Genomic DNA, 16180 nt, shown 5'->3' on the forward strand with positions numbered 1-16180 from the left:
GGCATCTCCTGCTCCCTGCATATTTGAAAAATAAGTGTTGTCAGTCCCAGCCAGAAGAGGCTTCTATCCCTGCTGACTCCAGAAGACCACGGCAGCTGCCACGAGAGTGCCAACTCCTACCTTGTCTCATGAATCACCAGCTGAAGCGCTGGCAGTGATGGAGAAGGCTGCACAGCATCAGCCTGCCTTTCAGTTCCCTGAATGTCTTGGCATTTGACTCAAAAATTCAGTAAATTAAATGTGGCATTGCTGAGAGGAAATAACAATGGGGGCTACAAAATGTCTCGTGACAGTCACTTTTCAACTTAAAACAGAAAGGGGATGAAGAAAATTCTTGCCTCCTTACTAGCAAGGGAAGGCAACAATTGTAATGATCAACTGTGATTCTGTTCTCTAAATGTGGATCAATTAATTAACATAGGTTAATTAATTCTTACACTAGAGCAGCACTGACACACTGCTACAGCACAGGCTCAGGCTTCTCTCTGCTAAGAAACACTGAAAGCTATGCAGAAAAAATAGGGAACTATCACTGTGTCCATTTTTAAAAGCCAGCTAGCCAGAAGCTAAATTATTCCCCTGGGATCACCCAAGATGTCCATGAACTGAGCCCTGACATTCTCCACTGCATCCCCTCTCCCTCACTGCTGAGATGTGCTCCACGTGTAGCTGTTTACAGACACCTGTGCCTGGGTCCCTCTGCCTCCTGGGCATGTTCATCCTACACCCTCTTCACACAGGCTCCCCCTGGATCTCGGGGGGCTGCAGGCTCTGGGGGAGAGCCCCCAGAGCAGCCCAGGGGCAGCGACCACCAGCCCTGGCACAGCAGGCTGGGGTGGGCTGGAGGACACACACTGCCCTGGGTGCTGGTGGGAGCAGAGTGAGTGAAGCCCTGGGTAACCCCACCACAGACATGGACACATCAGGACAGACCCCCTCCCTCCTTGTGCCCTTGAGGGCACTGCACCCTGGCACGTCCTGCCCCAGCCATGCTGCCCAAGCACTGCTGACCCTCCCGTGACCGCTGGACGTGGTGTTGGCCCTCACCAAACAGTCCACAGCCACAGAATTGCTCTGATTTGCCATACATGCTCCTGGTAACCCTAACTGCTGCTGGCAGGAGCTGGGAAAGCACCATTTCTACCCCTCTGCTGTCTTTTCTCAGGCAACAAATCTGAATGGTTTGGCCATGCAAAGTATCTTGCATCCTGTGCCAAAGAGCAAGAAGCCCCAAAGGTAGAAGGGCTTCTGGTTATGCAGCTGTGTTGTGGAATTAGATTACAGCTATCTGAGCAAATTATCCCAGCACAGGGTAGCCAGGAGCCTCTCCCTAATGGAGGCACTGCAGATAAGGCTGGTCTCTCGGAGATGATAATGGAGCAGAGCTGTTAATGCCGTGTGAACAGGCTGCGCTGCGTGTGGCATCTGCCCCCAGCCCTGCGCCTGGCCCAGTGCCAGCTCCCTCCTGAATTACCTGTCCCTGTGGGCAAAAATCAAAGCAGGGAGTTCCTTTGCGATTGTTCCCACATTTCTGCCAGGAGCACTTAGGCTCAAGGGAAGAGACTGGCAAGTTTTCTTCTATCTAAGTATTTTGATCCAGTATCCCACATTTTGCACCAGTCCCCCCAGGCAGAGATAAAGCAGGTATCAGCTGTCTTTGCTCCAGGCCTTTTCCCCCTCTTCTCTGTGAACTTCTGATACTGGCAGTTTCCCAGACTGCTGTGGCTGCCTGGAATCAAAACTTTCTCTGGCAAACTTCAAGCACGAAGGTTACTGAGAGCTTGGCCTTGTGTCCTGGCTGCAGAACTGGGGCATTGCATCACCCTGCATCACCTCTGGCATGTTATTTACAACAGGCTCCACCATGGGTTCACACCTGCTTTGGATTCAGCTGTGAAGAATCTCTTTGTGATTCCCCTGTCTACATGGAGTCTTCAAAAGCCAGCGCCTCAGAGGGAGAATTTATTAGAACAGCTTTTAACAACTGTAATAACGTCAACAGTTAAAATAATAACTAAACATTGCAATTAAAATGATATTATAGTGTGTATATAATCATACTCTTTTAAAACTATATTCATATAATTAATAAAATGGTTTAATAAAATTAATTAATATTTCAATGCTGCACAATAGCGTTTTCAGCTTTCATCAAAAACATCCTGCTCACGTGGCAGCCCTGAGCAGTGATTAACAGCCAGCAGTCACCAGGCAGCGTGCATCACTGTCCAGGTTATGGCACTACCCAATGACTTCTTCATCACCCAAAGGAAGTAGGAGCTCAAACCAAGCAGACAACAGCTGTCATCCTCTGGGCAGACCAGAGGTGCTGGAAGTGGGAGCCCCAACACCCACCCCGTCCCCAGCTCTGCTGGCCCACGCTGCTGCTGCTGGGCCCCACTTGCCTTCAGGAGTCCTCCACTGGCCGTGCCCAGGAACACAACGGTGTAGTTGTTGACACTGGCCACTGCCACCGCAGTCAGGCCACTGTAGGTGAAGATGGGGGTGGCAGTGACAGGGTTCACGATGGCCAGTGGGTGCTGAAGGTGTGCGGCTCCACAGTCCAGCTGCTCCGGCTGCAGCTGGGGAGAGACACAAATATCAGTGGGCAGCACAAACACCAGTCCAATCCCTGCCATCCCCTCAGGGGCAGTGGGGACAGACTTCTCAGAGCCCCTCACTGCTGAGTCACAGAACAGGAAGATACACCCGGCCCTGGCTGGTGAGCTGACCCACGAGGGCTGGCACGTGGGGCACAAGGCTGATAGCAGGGCTTCCACATCCATTCACTGCCAGGTGCCAAGGGGCAAAGGCAGTGGTTAAGGACTTTTCATTGACCTGTGTCTATGAGCAAGCATCTGACTTGTTTGGTCAAAAGCAAAACAACAGACTTGACTCTCCTGTGCTAAATTAATTAGTGCATTTGCTGCATGGCAGCAGCACTTGCAAGTGGAACTGATGCCTCATATTCCTACTATGCTGCCGAGACACACCCAAGATTTATGACCCCTTCACTCCAAATCCTCTGAGATTCTCATGTAATTCCTACTCAGACAACTTGGATGGATTCGACAATGCCTGAACATCACAACAGTCTAACTGCCAACAATTCACCTGCAGTCACTCCTGCAGCAGCTTTTCTGAGCTGCAGCGGGTGTAGCTGGAGCCTTCAAATGATGGACACCTTTTAAGGGCCATTTCCACTTCCCAGGCTCAGCCTAGGGGAGGCTGTGACCACACTGTCACACTCCTCAGCAGGGCTGGCATTCCAGCAGCAGCAGGCATCTGCAGGTCTCCTGTGCACAACCCAAGCCCCAGTTGTGGGAAGGGTCAAAACTCCAGCAAGAGATACCTGGAGGGTTGCAGCCCACACCCCAAGGACAAAGCACATTTATGCCTGTCTGTAGCCAGTCTGAAGGTAGATAGTTCTGCCACAGAAGCTGACAGAAGTCTGCATTTAAGCAGAATAAATGCAGGGATTTGAGGCTGCATCTGTCAGGGCCTGGGAATGCACTTTGCACCAGGCAAAAGGTGACCATCAGCCTGTCCAGCACAGTCCTCCCTCCTGGGCTGCACCAGGGGGTGGATGCTAATTCCCTGGTCATCATTAGTGGAACCAGGCTAAAGCTTTGGCTCTCTCCTCTCTCCAGACAGTTCAGAAGATTAAGCAAATCCTTAGGCTTTGCAACAGGAGGGTGAGACTGGGCAGGGTCTCTCTGCAGGGTCACGTGCACCCCATGCCCATCTGCCCCCAGGCCACCACCACGTGTCTTGGGTTGGTGCCACACCACAGCAACACATTCATGGGGAGAAGTGGGGAAGAAACATGCTAAAACCCAAAAGGGATGCACAGCGATGGGGCTCTGTATGCATAAGCAAGAGATGGTGCCCCTGCACTGGCAAAAGAGAAGAAGCCCCAGACAGATGCCCACAAGGGGTTGGTGACCTCCCTGTCACGGCCACAGCTGGTCCAGGGAGCAGTCAGCACAGGGACTGCAGGCCATGGCACTGCCCATTCCTCCCCCTTGCGTGGCATAGGACAGTAGCAAACCTCACCAGGAGCTGTGGGTGCCAGCCAGCCCTTGGTGTGTTGGAGCAGCTGGCCAGCAAACAGCCCGGGCTACCCAGCAGAGACACCCCACAGCAACCTCTGCACAGGAGCACGTACCCCTGAGCACAGGGACTGTGCTGCTGCAGACACATCCAGGGCTCATATTGCTGCTCTGGACTAGCACAGCCACAGTGCCACTAGAGACAGGCTGGGTCTTCAAAAAACCACCCTGACCTTGGTCCCCTGTGCCCCACCAGACCCCATGGCCACTGCTGGCTGCTCCAGACATGGAGTAACAAAGGCAGATGTGAAAAACTTCCTCTGCTCAGATGAGTGCCAAACGGGACAGCACATTCAAAGCTGCAGCTCTGTTCTTAGGGGACCTAAAACAAAAGGATCAAGTTTGTGGATGCAACGCTAAATTCATTTTCCAGTTTTACTGCATCTCATTCTAGTAAAATGTAAAATCACAGCCCAAATTCTTAAGTGTGTATGTTTGGCCTGTAACTGGGCCACACAACTTTTCTTATACGATACAGAAGACATGGAAAGTCATTCATGTTTCTGATTTAGTTATTCCTTCCCTTCACAAACAGATATTTAGAATTTCACTTGGGTTTATTTACTTGTCTTAGGGATTATTATCTCTAGCTCCTCCTCATGTCTCTGTAAGAACATCACCACCTGAAGTTTACAAGGCTCCTTTCTGCAGGGAAACGGGCACAGAGACACCTCTGACCACCTGGGACCCCAAGGGATGCTCAGCACCTTCTCTCTGTGGCAGCTGTGCAGGAGCTGGGACCAGCATCACGGCCTGCCAGCCTGAGAGACATGACCCTTTCTTCTCATAGGTGGCCAAAATCACGGGAAGTCTCTTATCTGCAGCGCCTGCCCACTCCTAAATCATGCATTTCAGAGCTCATAGCAGTGCAAAGTGTTTTCCACAGTAAACAGGATGTAACTATTCTAACCCAGGCCAAGATTTATTTTGGCTGCACACATCCTTCCTCTGAAACACCTTTCTTCAAATGACATCAGACCTTCCAACAAATGGATGGGTAGGAGACATATGGTGTTTGCCTCTGCCGGGTCCAAAGAAGGGATGACATGCTGTGCTGCTGCTGCCCATACCCCACAGCACCAAGAGGACAGCTAACTCCATCACGTTACAGTAAACAGGATACAGCCAAGTCACATCCTTCTGCAGACACCAGGCAGTCACCACAGCTGGGGAATTGCACTGGATGAATGGAATAGGAGGCCATCTCCAAGTGGAAGGGGTTAAATCTCACTCCCTCTTAAATCAAGCTGCCCTGTCTTGAAATGGGAAAAGAACAAATGTTTTCTTCCAAAACCAATCTCTTCCTATAATCTGCATTTTAAAACACCTGGTGAGCATTCACTATATTGCCTCTATTTTCCTTTGACGTGCTCTGGGTACTCAGTAACTCACAGAACTGTGGGCTGATTTTAGATCCAAAACCTCCTGCCCACAAAAGGTTTGACTCTGCCACTCTGTCACTGATCAGGAGCGTCTTGGGTGCAAGATGGGGACAAGCACAGCCAGCACCAGCTGAGCAGCTCTGCCAGCCCCTGCCAGGACGAGAGGAACACGCTGCTGTGCCCCTGCACACTGCAATAAGTGATATTGCTGCAAAACTTCACAAGTGATGCAAATGAATTCAAATCAAGGGGCCGTGGCTAAGAGGATGGTTACTCAGATTAACCCCTGAGTGTGATTGCAGAAACAAAGTGGGACTGAGATAAAAGATTTCCAGCCACATCATAGCTCAAGAGTTCAGCTGCCTTCACAGTGTGAGTTCAGTTCTTTATCCCAGGCCTATAAGGAGCATAAAAAGCGATTTCCCAGAGTTTCCATTTCAGCTCCCCAGCCCTGGGCATGCAGGATGTCCCTTCGGGAAGGAAGTCTGTTGGAAACAGAAGGGGGAAGAGGAGTGGTGAGGCAGCTCTCAGGAAAACCATGAAATGCGCTGATTTCTGCATCCTGTGTTTGTGACCTTAAAAATAGTTCTCAAGCAAAGCTGGAGCTAATTTGTGACTCAGAAGCAGAGGAAAGCCCTGAGCCCCTGCCCTCCACGAGGCCGTGCTGGCTGCGCTGCAGCAGCTCCAGAGCTCCGGAGTGAGAAGGGGAGCCTGGCCCCTTTCAGACTTCGTATCAGAGAGGATTAAAGTGTTGGCTTCCAGCATGCCTGGAGTCCTGGGAAAATGACACAGCCAGCATCGGATAATCCGCTCCAAACTTGTTGATTTGTGGGACTTAGCCATCATCTTCATAGGCTCAAAATTTGGCAGCTGCTCCCACACAACTGACATTTTCAGGCCATTAAAGGCTGTGATAAAAGGGCCCTAGTTTTATCTCTTGCCTTCCTTAACATAAACCATTAGGCTTTTATTAACATTTAGGTATGACTCAGGGAAATTTCTGACTGCAGAGAGAATATTCAGAATAATTAGGATACTGTCGGAAGAGAATAGCAGGACACAGACTCACTGAACTGTAGGGACAGGCTAAAAACCAGTGGTGCAATACTGCATAGGAGAATGGAGACAGCCGGTGATGCCAAGCCAGCCTGGCTGCATTATGCTAAGGGAGAGGACAAGCTCTGCTCTGTGCTGGGCAGAGCCCAGGCCAACCACACACCCCCAGCATTCCCCCAGAGCTCCCAGTTTGTACACACAATCACTCGTTTATCTGCTGCAGTGTCGCAACCAGACCTGTCAAAAACAGGCTTTTTGGGATGCCTGGAGGAAAATGTCATCCTCAGAAGAGGACTCTACTGTTGAGGCACTTGAGATGTAAGCAGCCTCCAGCTGCAGTGCTGCTCAAGGGTGGGCATTAGCACAGAGCTCCTCAGACTTCCCATCATGTTTTTTAGGCAACAGGAGGCAAATCAATGTGCACTTGTGGCCAGTCAATTCAGGCTCAGAATCTCTGGCAAAGTGAACCTGGACAATTTTTTCTCAAGAATTACCAACAGTACAGGATCCACACAGCACAGCAGACATTCCTTAAAAAAAACCAAAAAAGGCCCAAAGTGAGAATTGCACTCTGGTTTCACCATTTGCTTAGACCACAAGTTCCTCAAGTGAGGAGGCAGGAGTTTTGCTGTGTTTTGTCCATTTGCACAATGCCAGCCCTGGGCTAGGGTACTAATGTGACATCAGCAATGGTTTATCCCAACACCCCTCTGCTCCCAGTGCCTGCAGGGCGCTATCACCCCCAGAAAACTCATTCTTCCCTCTCTCTGCCCTTGACTCCAAACTCTTCTTTCCTGCCAGCTCCTAAATTTCACTCTTGGCAGCCTCAGGCGGGACTGGTGGCCGGGGTAAGAAAGGGGACAGAGCACAGAGGACTGCCAGAAGGCAGGGCACAGCAAGAACAGGGCTGATGGCTGGGGACAGGCACAGCTGGGTTGGGCCAAAGCACTGTAACTCAGCAGCAGCAGCAGCCACAGCCCTCCACCCACCAGAGGTGTGAGACTGAGTGCTGGAAGAGGCTCTCAGTGTCCCAGATCATCTGAGGGCAAAACCCAAGCTCAATCTGCTGCTCTGGCAGCGGCAGCCCTGGGCAGACAGCACGTATGCCCACCTCAGCAGGAGGACACAGACATGGGGACAGGATCAGGGCACAGCCAGTCTGGTACAGTGAGGCCAAAGCCTGACAACAGCTTCAACAACCATAGGTCCCTACTGCTGTCCAACCATCTCTGTGAGTCCACAGAGGCTCCAGCCTCAGCTCCACAGAGGCACCAAAGTTGGATGCCTGCAGCTGACAGTGTGATTCCCCTCTAAGTCTCCTCTGCTCCCTCCTCCGGCCACAACTGGCCCAGCTCATGGCCACCGTCACTCCATCAGCCCCAACCCTGTCATGCTGACCCCAACTGGAAAAGAAAGCTGAAGGCCATGCAGAGAGGTGACTGGCAGGGCCCCAAGACACCCATCCCAGCCCTGGCAGCCCCAGCATGGGTCCCCCTTCCTTGCTCCACACAAGTTGGGGGTCTGGCACCCAACAGGGCTTCTCCCAGCAGGGCACTGAAACAGCAAGTGCAACAGCATGGGGAACTGCTCAAAGCGGAGAAACATGAAAAAGAAGCACTTTTTAAACTAAAATTGCACATCCTTCATGCCACCAGGAAGACTGGTCAAGCTTATTATGTTAGCCTTCATCCTGCATTAAATACAATACTTCAGATTATACAATCAAATCCACCAGGAACGGGCAAGCAGAGGGATTAACAAACAGGCTCCAGAGGGGTTGTCACAGTCAGAACAGCACGTGTTTGAGCAGCAAGAGCTTGTATGTCCTTTAAATTCACCCCTTTTGGAAACTCGGCTCCTCTTCCCACTCCCTGGAGACAAAGGGCTGAGCGGATCAGCCGAGCGTGCCTCATCTCAAGGACACCCACTCCTGCTCAGGAGCCATGAGACACCTCCCCCATCGAAACTGCTCAGAGTAAAATGCTTGGTTTCTTTAGGCTGTATGTTCTTAGCTGTTCTTTCCTTGTTACCCCTCCATCACTCAACCTGGGTTTCTCATTTACGTTAAGCTTTGGCCTCAGTAACCAATCTCAGACCATTCAAACTGTCTTCCACAGGGAAGAGTCCCTGATGAACCATGAGTTTGGCTCCTCGAACTTTGGTCGTTACTATTTTATTATTGCTAGTACTAACACTTAGCACTTCACATGCTCAAAGTGCTCTGAAGACATATCTGTGCAAGTCAGGGCTGAAAAAAGCATCCATTAAAGTAACAGCTTCTTACCTGGCACAACTGGTCTTTTGCATGTGTCAGTTTAAATCTATTTCATTTAGCAATAGTTTAGAGTAAATGTTTTCCTGTATTTTCCTCATCAGTTCTGCTGAATCAATTAAGCCCCAAGATAGTGAGCAGAACTCTAGCCTTCTTTTACACATCCTAAGTAAAACCTGCCTCTGAGAAGCAACGCCTTCCCCTTCTGGGTAACCCCCCGTGCATCGCCTGCTCCACAGCCTCAGCACCAGAGTCCAAAAAACAAACCATCACCACCTGGTTGAGCACCCAGCCTGTGGAGCTGAGGAGCTTCTTGTCCCACCTTGCAAGGCTGTGCTTCTCCACAGGTCTGATAAATGTGAGAGGAAGGTGGCAGTGATCAGCCACAGCAGGTCAGACCATGTGCCATCCCTGTTAGTGCAGGAAGCCTGTGCGTGCCTGTGACCCCCCTGCCCTGCCAAGGGACGAGCAAATGCCTTGCCTGAGCAGCCAGCAGTGATGGGCTCCCGGAGCAGGCAGGCACCGAGCCACAATCAGGAGCCAGTTTCTGTTCCCTAAAGCAGCACAACTTCCTTTTTCCAGGCACAGAAACTTTTGCCACTTTAACCAAATTTCCCTTTGCAATTTGGGACCTGTTTGAACTTGAGATGCAAAGCAGGGATGAGTGCTGAGGCCCCCAGGGAAGCATTCCCACCACCCACCTTCAGCTCGGGGGCAAGACCTGCTCCTCAGGAGTCTCCCCAGCTTGGCACAGAGCACCAGGGCCATGCCAGCCCTGGCAGGGGGAGAGCCCCCGGGCACTGCAGCCCACAGAGCTGAGCCTGCCTTCCCGGGAAGGAGGGTGCTCACACAGCTGCCTGTGTGCACCTTGACTGCAGCAGCACCTTGTATTTTCACATAAATTCCCAAGGAAACCTAACCAACAGCTAACCACAACTCACTAGTACCAGGTGAGAGACAAAACAGGTAGCCGGGGCTCTGGGCTGGGTCCAAAGCCAGGCAAAGCTCACACTGTGGCTTAAAGCCCCTGTTGGGGAGCAGGGGCAGCCTGAGCCCTCGTCCCCAGCCCTTGCAGGGCAGTGAGGAACACCGAGCTCCCACCATCCATAACGCCACATCCCACAGCAAGACAGACAACGGTGACAACCACGGTGCAGCCCTACAGTACCTGGGCAGTGACACCTCGGGGTGGTGCCAGCAACTCTGAACAGCCCACACTGCAAAACACAGAAATTAGGCTTGCTACAAGAATTCCTGCTTCATTTTTGATGAAGAAATTAAGTGTAAATTCCCAGTTTCCTTTCTGTGGCTAATCCTCTGGATTTATTTGAGCAGACGTAGGGTTAGAGCACATTTAGTTTCATGTTTGGAATTTCTAAATTAGTATAAACCAGCACTTCAAAGTAACTCAGCTCCTATAAAACCCAATCCCATGGAGATGCCACAGTATATTTGGACAGTAAGTAGATGTTTTGTCATATTCCCACGTGTATATGAGATTTTTTTCTTTGGGAACATTTTCTGACTGGTTTTAAACCACATTTCCATGCCCAGGCACACATATATACAAAGACTGTTTATATAGTCTACCCAAGAAGTTAATTTTATTTAACAACCCATTATAGTAGAGCTCACTGGTGGGTATCTCATCATTACACCCCCAAACACAGTGTTCAGTGACCATGCAGGATCTGACACAAAGCCACAAGAGCCAGAAACTTGAGAATTAATGCTGAAACATTTCAATATCCCATGCCACTATGCCTATGGTTTTCAGCAGAGGAAACAAACTGGATTTTCAGCCCTTTCTTTGAGTTACAGACCCCAAAATATTTCCCAAGAGAGATGTAGTTGCCTGGCCAGCAAATCTAGGCTTAATGAATATGTCTGCTTTCTATACCTCTCCAGTAGTTTTTAGGAGACGGTGCAGAAACCACAGAAGACACTGAGTTTGGAGCAGCTATGAGCAAGAGATGGAGTTTCCAGTTCAGCTCTTCCTCAAATGAGCTTGCTCATCACAGCAAAGTGTACACACAAAGGTGCCTGGCTGTGTCCCCTGCCAAAATACCCACTGAGAGATGGGGCAGTGGCAAGAGGACACTGTGGGGGCTTTGCCACATTGGGATGTGGCTGTGATGCAGCATGGCCGAAGAACAGCCACACAGACCTTTGTTTCCAGTGGCACAGAGGGGGACACTCCTGGGATGTCCCCCATGGCCAGTGCTCTCGAGCCAGCCAGAAGCTGGGGATGGGCTCTTGCTTGCTTTGCTTTCACAATGGATTCTGCACCCCACAGCTGTGTCACACTCCAGCCTTGCAGCCAGCATAACCTTCAAACCCACTGGGCCATGATCCTCCTGGGGTAGAATAGCTCAAATATGAGCTATAAACCCACGCAGTGCCCCAAGAATTTGATAAGTTCTGTCAGTGCATTGCTGCAAATACTATTACAGGCAGTTTGCTCCAGAGAGCTCCTACTCCTCTTCCCTTCTGGGGGCTCGAGTCCAAATTCCACATGGGCTTTGAGTGGGCAAAACAGCACAGTGATTCCATGCAAGTATTCCAATTTAGCTGCATTTGACACAAAATTCATTATAAAAAACTATTTCTGTTGAGGGGAAGCAATCCTAGAGCTCACCCACTCACTGTCGGTGCAAGAAGCCAACCAACCTAAACCCTTCCCTCACACATTCTCCTCCCCCTGAGCTGCCGCTGTGAATTCATCTCCTTGGTACGTGACTTTTCAGCAACCCTCATTGAGAAGAACCAACAGCCCCCACTCCTGACCCCTCTGCATCCCCCTCTGCACATTTTCTCCCCGTCTCACACGAAGCTGTTGAGCATGTGCTTAATTGCAAGTAAGCATTTCTATCAAAGAGAGGAGCGGTTTCCAGGCCAAGCTGGTGGCTCCCCTTGCCCAACCTGGGGAATGCAGACCAGCAGGGCAGCTGGCAAATCCACCTGCTTCATCCACCCTCCACAGCCCCGTGTGGCCAATCCCACATGGGAGCCAAACAAGTGGCTGCCACCACATCAGCCTGTACAGAGACAAAGCCCCTCGGTCTGTGCCAGTCTCCTCAGACCTCAGAGCACAGCACTGAGTGGCGAGAAGCCCTGCCCCACATCAGTCAGCTCTGAGCAGAAATGCCGTGGGGACTGACAGGGATGGCTGGTGTGTTGAGTGCCCACTCCCAAAACCCCTCACTGGGGGGCGAGTGCTGGAGCTCCCTGGCTGAGCCGAAGCAAGTGCTGCTGGAGAAGAGCATTCAGTTAGACTGGAGAGCACACAAGGGGTCAATGATTTTCCTTTCACACTGCATTACACCTAACAGCCCATGGTCCAGACTTGTAACAACTGACTACTTCAGCTGAACACACGCTTGGAATGAATCAGGCCAATATCGGGGTTTTTTTCTTACTTGGTCCTCAGGAAGAACTAACAAGCCACGCTTACTAACACCAGAGCCCCTGTCAGTGATGCACAGGCAGTGGGAAAACTGGAAACCCACTAACAGGAGGAGAAGTGGAACACATGGGAAGACAGATAGATACTGATCTGCTCTGCCAGAGCAGCTGCTGCTTTAATACATTTTCCTGCTGCATTTCCAGGTTTGGGACACAAAACATATTAGAGTATTACACTTGAAGGTGGAAATTAATGTTAGGTGTTTGCAGCACAAAGAAACACACTATTACAACTCTTGTCTTGACACTGACACTCTGGGACTTGAAAATACAAACAGCTTGTTAACTTGTTGGCAATTCTAATGATTAAGGAAAAGGCAAAAAAAAAAAAAAAAAGAAAGAAAGGCTCTCCTGACTAGCAGGATTGCTTCCCAGCAGGCTCAGTCAGAGGAATACGCTTCAAATAAGTGGGAAGTGTAGAAATATTAGGCATGAACAAATATTAATGTTATGCTTCATTTATATCCTGCTGTACTTGACATCAAAGGATCTCAAAGCAGCTTTACAAATGCAATCTGACACTACATGAGTTGGGTTTCTGAATAACAATAAATACAGGAGTATGTGGGAAACAGGTACCTCGGGGTCAGTGACTGGTTCAAGGCCAGTGGCACAGCAGCAATGTCAGCTGGTACTACAATCCAGTCTCCCCATCCATCTTAAATCACCACCGGTCTTATTGCTCTCTCCATATGAACAAATTTTCTTGCAGCCTGATCTTGCCACAGTGGCAAACACAGAGGGTTCCCATGACTCCCAATGGCTGCGTAGTGCTCAGTTCTTTTATTCCCCTGACCCTCACATCCCCTGTTGCTCATCCTTTTGAGAAGAGCATCCTTCTCAGCCTTTATGGCATCAGTGACCACAGGCTCCTGGTCACCCTCCCTACCTGCCTACTCAGGTAGTACTTGGAGAGGAAGGTGCTACTAGGAACACACATTGCAGTGGAACAGGGACCAAAGATGGAGTGAAATCTCATCTGTGCCTAGTCTCCTTTGAGTCACGAATTAGCTGTCTAAATACCTTACTGGATACAGCAGTTGGTACTTTCAACATCAGCAGACTGGTGTTAGTCATAATTATTTTCTTTACTGAACAAAAGTTAGAAAAACCTGTATCCCCACAGCAGTCCTGGAGAAGCTGAAGGGTGATGGGTGCTTCTGCCACTGTCTTTCAGTTATCACCAAGCTGTTTGTTCACTTCCCAAGCGCCTCCAGCAGCCCCAGCCCTGATGCTGCCGCTTGACCCGCCTTGGCAGACAGTTCAATCCCGCCCGGGGCTGAGGGGCTGCTCTGCAAGGATGCTGAGCATCAGCCACAGCCAACAAAAACTGCGGGTGCCTTCACATCCTGTAAATAAGATTCCTGATTCCCAGTGAGTCCTCTGAGAGCCGTGACCATGCCAAGATGTCAGGACTGAGCTCCCACTGTTTAACACACCCAGTCTTTGTGGAATTAGCTCCAACTACTAGATTTGCTGGCTGTCAGGCAGCTTGTACTCTGCCACCAGGGAAAAACTGTTCAACTTTGCTAGAGTAGGTCTATGAACCAAGTGCATTAAGACTACATATTTTACCACGGAGTGGAGATGCCACACTAAACACTCTGGTTACCATGGGAAACCTTTCTTTCTTTGCCACTGGCATTGCACAGGGAAGCCCAAGCCCAAATGCTCTATCTTGCCTCTGAAATCAAACAGATGTTTTCATGATCTTTGATGGAGCTGAGCTGCGCACTCATCCCAGAGGAAGAGAAAAATGCAGCGTTAAACCAGCCCTTTTCTCTCTCTTTTTTTTTTTTTTTCCAAGTATAGTATATTTTTAGTGAAAAGGGAAAAAGGCAACTCTGTCTCGCGCTAACATTGACGGCCACTCAGTAACAAACTGTGATAATGGCAAACTTCTGCCACGAACGCGGGGAGCCAAGGCAGCCTGTGTGCCGTCCCCGGCAGGGCTGTGCTCCGCCAGACGGGACATGGGGCTGGCGATGCCCCCAGACATCCGGCCGCGCAGGGCACCCACGAGAAGTGGGGCACCGGCGACAAGGTTAGGGAAAGGATGCTGACCCCGAGCAGGCGGGACGGTCTCCGGGGAAAGCAGGGAGGGCAGCGGGGTGTGGGGCTCAGCTGCCCGCCCGGGGGAAGCAGGGGATGCGCTCCAGCTCGGGAGAGGTGGGGACAGCAGCGACCGCGGGACGGGACACGACGAGATGGGGCCGCTGTCCACCGCCGGCTCCCCGAGCCCCGGCAGGTGCCCGCCGCCCGCCGTACCTGTATATTCCTCTTCTCGCAGGCCGGGCCGGTGCCCTGCACCACGCTGTCCAGCACGGTAACCATGCCGGCGGCCGGGCTGACGAAGCAGGAGTTGCGGGCGGCCCGGATCGTCTCCTCGATCTCGGCGAAGCGGAAGACGCAGAGCGCGGACTGTGACCGTCCCCGGCCGCCGCCGGCTCCGGCCCGCTCGAAGACGCCGAAGAGCAGCTCCTCGGGGGGCGGCGGGGCCAGGCCCGGGCCGTGAGGAGCGCCGGGGCTGCGCCAAGCTGCCCGCGCCGGGAACACGGAGACGAGGCGGGTGAAGGCGTCGGCGGCGCCGCCGCAGCGCAGCCCCAGCTGGATGTAGGACTCGGTCAGCTTCTTGGTCTCGCCGCTGCCGTTGAGGGTGGCCTCGGCCGGCTCGCCCAGGCAGATGCGGGCCAGCAGGCTGTGCGCCGGGCTCTCCTTGTCGCCCGCGTTGGCCTCACTGTTGAGCGCCAGGTAAGCGTACGGGCGGCGGGCGGGCGGCGCGGCCCCGTGCTGCAAGAACGCGCGGACGAAGCTGAGCTTGTGCCGCGCCTTGTCGCCCTGCTTGATCTTGAGGATGTTGTCGTCGGAGGGGTTGATGTCGAAGGTGAAAAGCTTGGCCAGGTCTCCGCGGGCGTTGAGGGCACGGATAGCGATCTCGGGCGTGTTCTCGAAGCGGTGGTCCTCCAGGCTGCCGTTGCGGGGGAAGAAGGGGCTGCCGAAGCCGGTGTAGGTGGCGGCCACCAGCAGCCGCGCCCCGCCGCCGCCGCCGCGGCGCAGCACCAGCCCCACGGTGGAGGCGTTGGGGTGGTTGGCCGCGACGTTCAGCATGCTCGGGAAGACAGTGACCGAGTCGCTGCCGCCCGGCGGGAAGCGCACGGCCACTGCCGAGATGTTTGCCATGCTGCGCAGCTGGCAGAGGCCCTGGTAGATGGAGCCGCAGACGACAAGGACGCCCTGCTCCGGGTCGGGCTGCAGGATCTTGTTGTAGTTGTTGGTGAGCACCCTGGGGTGCTCACAGGAGGCCTGCGGCAGCTGCGGTGCATGGCACAGCGGGCTGTCCAGCACCGGCCCCACCGCCGCCTCCGCCTCCAGTGCCAGCTCGCCCCCCGACAGCTGGAACAGCCGATTGACGGCCGCCAGGTAAACGCGGGAGCCCGGGCCGTCCAGCGCAAAGTTGTTGGTGAGGGTGGGCGACAGGAACTTGCGCTGCACCTCCAGGCCGGCGGCTCGGCCGGGCAGCAGCAGCAGCAGCAGCAGCAGCAGCGGCGGCGGCGGCAGCAGCGCGGGGGGCCGCGGCTCAGCGCCTGTGGCCGGGACCGGAGCCGGAGCCATCCCGCCGCCGCCGCACGGTGCATGTGCCCGTGGCCGGGCGCGGGAGGGGCGGGCGCGGGGCCGCTTCCTGCGGAGGCAGCGCCCGCCGCCGAGCGACGCCCGCGGGAAGTGGCGGCCGCGGCGGGGGGCGGCGGGGGGCGGCGGGGCGATCGGCCGCGCCCCCTCCCTGCCCCCGCCCTCCGCCCGCCCCCGCGCCCGCCTCCGCCCCGGTACCCGGCTCGTCCCGGTGCCGCGGGCCCGTCGTGTGCATGCGGTAAAGTTAGCGATGTCTCCCGAGCGGC

The 16180-nt window shown here is 53.0% G+C and overlaps 1 protein-coding gene across 2 annotated transcripts in view; it reads right to left on the reverse strand.

The window, feature by feature from the left end:
* The window catches only part of PLXND1 (plexin D1), a 65733-nt gene extending 49819 nt beyond the window's left edge, over nucleotides 1–15914 (reverse strand). For both annotated transcript variants that reach the window (XM_015640784.1, XM_015640783.1), the window contains exons 1-2: nucleotides 14556–15914; nucleotides 2406–2582 (exon numbers count right to left, since the gene is read on the reverse strand). In XM_015640784.1, the coding sequence (XP_015496270.1) occupies nucleotides 2406–2582; nucleotides 14556–15899 (1521 nt within the window). In that variant the 5' untranslated portion in view covers nucleotides 15900–15914. The remainder of the gene's footprint in view (nucleotides 1–2405; nucleotides 2583–14555) is intronic.
* Between the last annotated feature and the right edge of the window lie 266 nt (nucleotides 15915–16180).

The sequence above is a fragment of the Parus major genome, chromosome 12 (genome assembly GCF_001522545.3).
Source record: "Parus major isolate Abel chromosome 12, Parus_major1.1, whole genome shotgun sequence".
Classification (NCBI taxonomy): Eukaryota; Metazoa; Chordata; class Aves; order Passeriformes; family Paridae; genus Parus; species Parus major.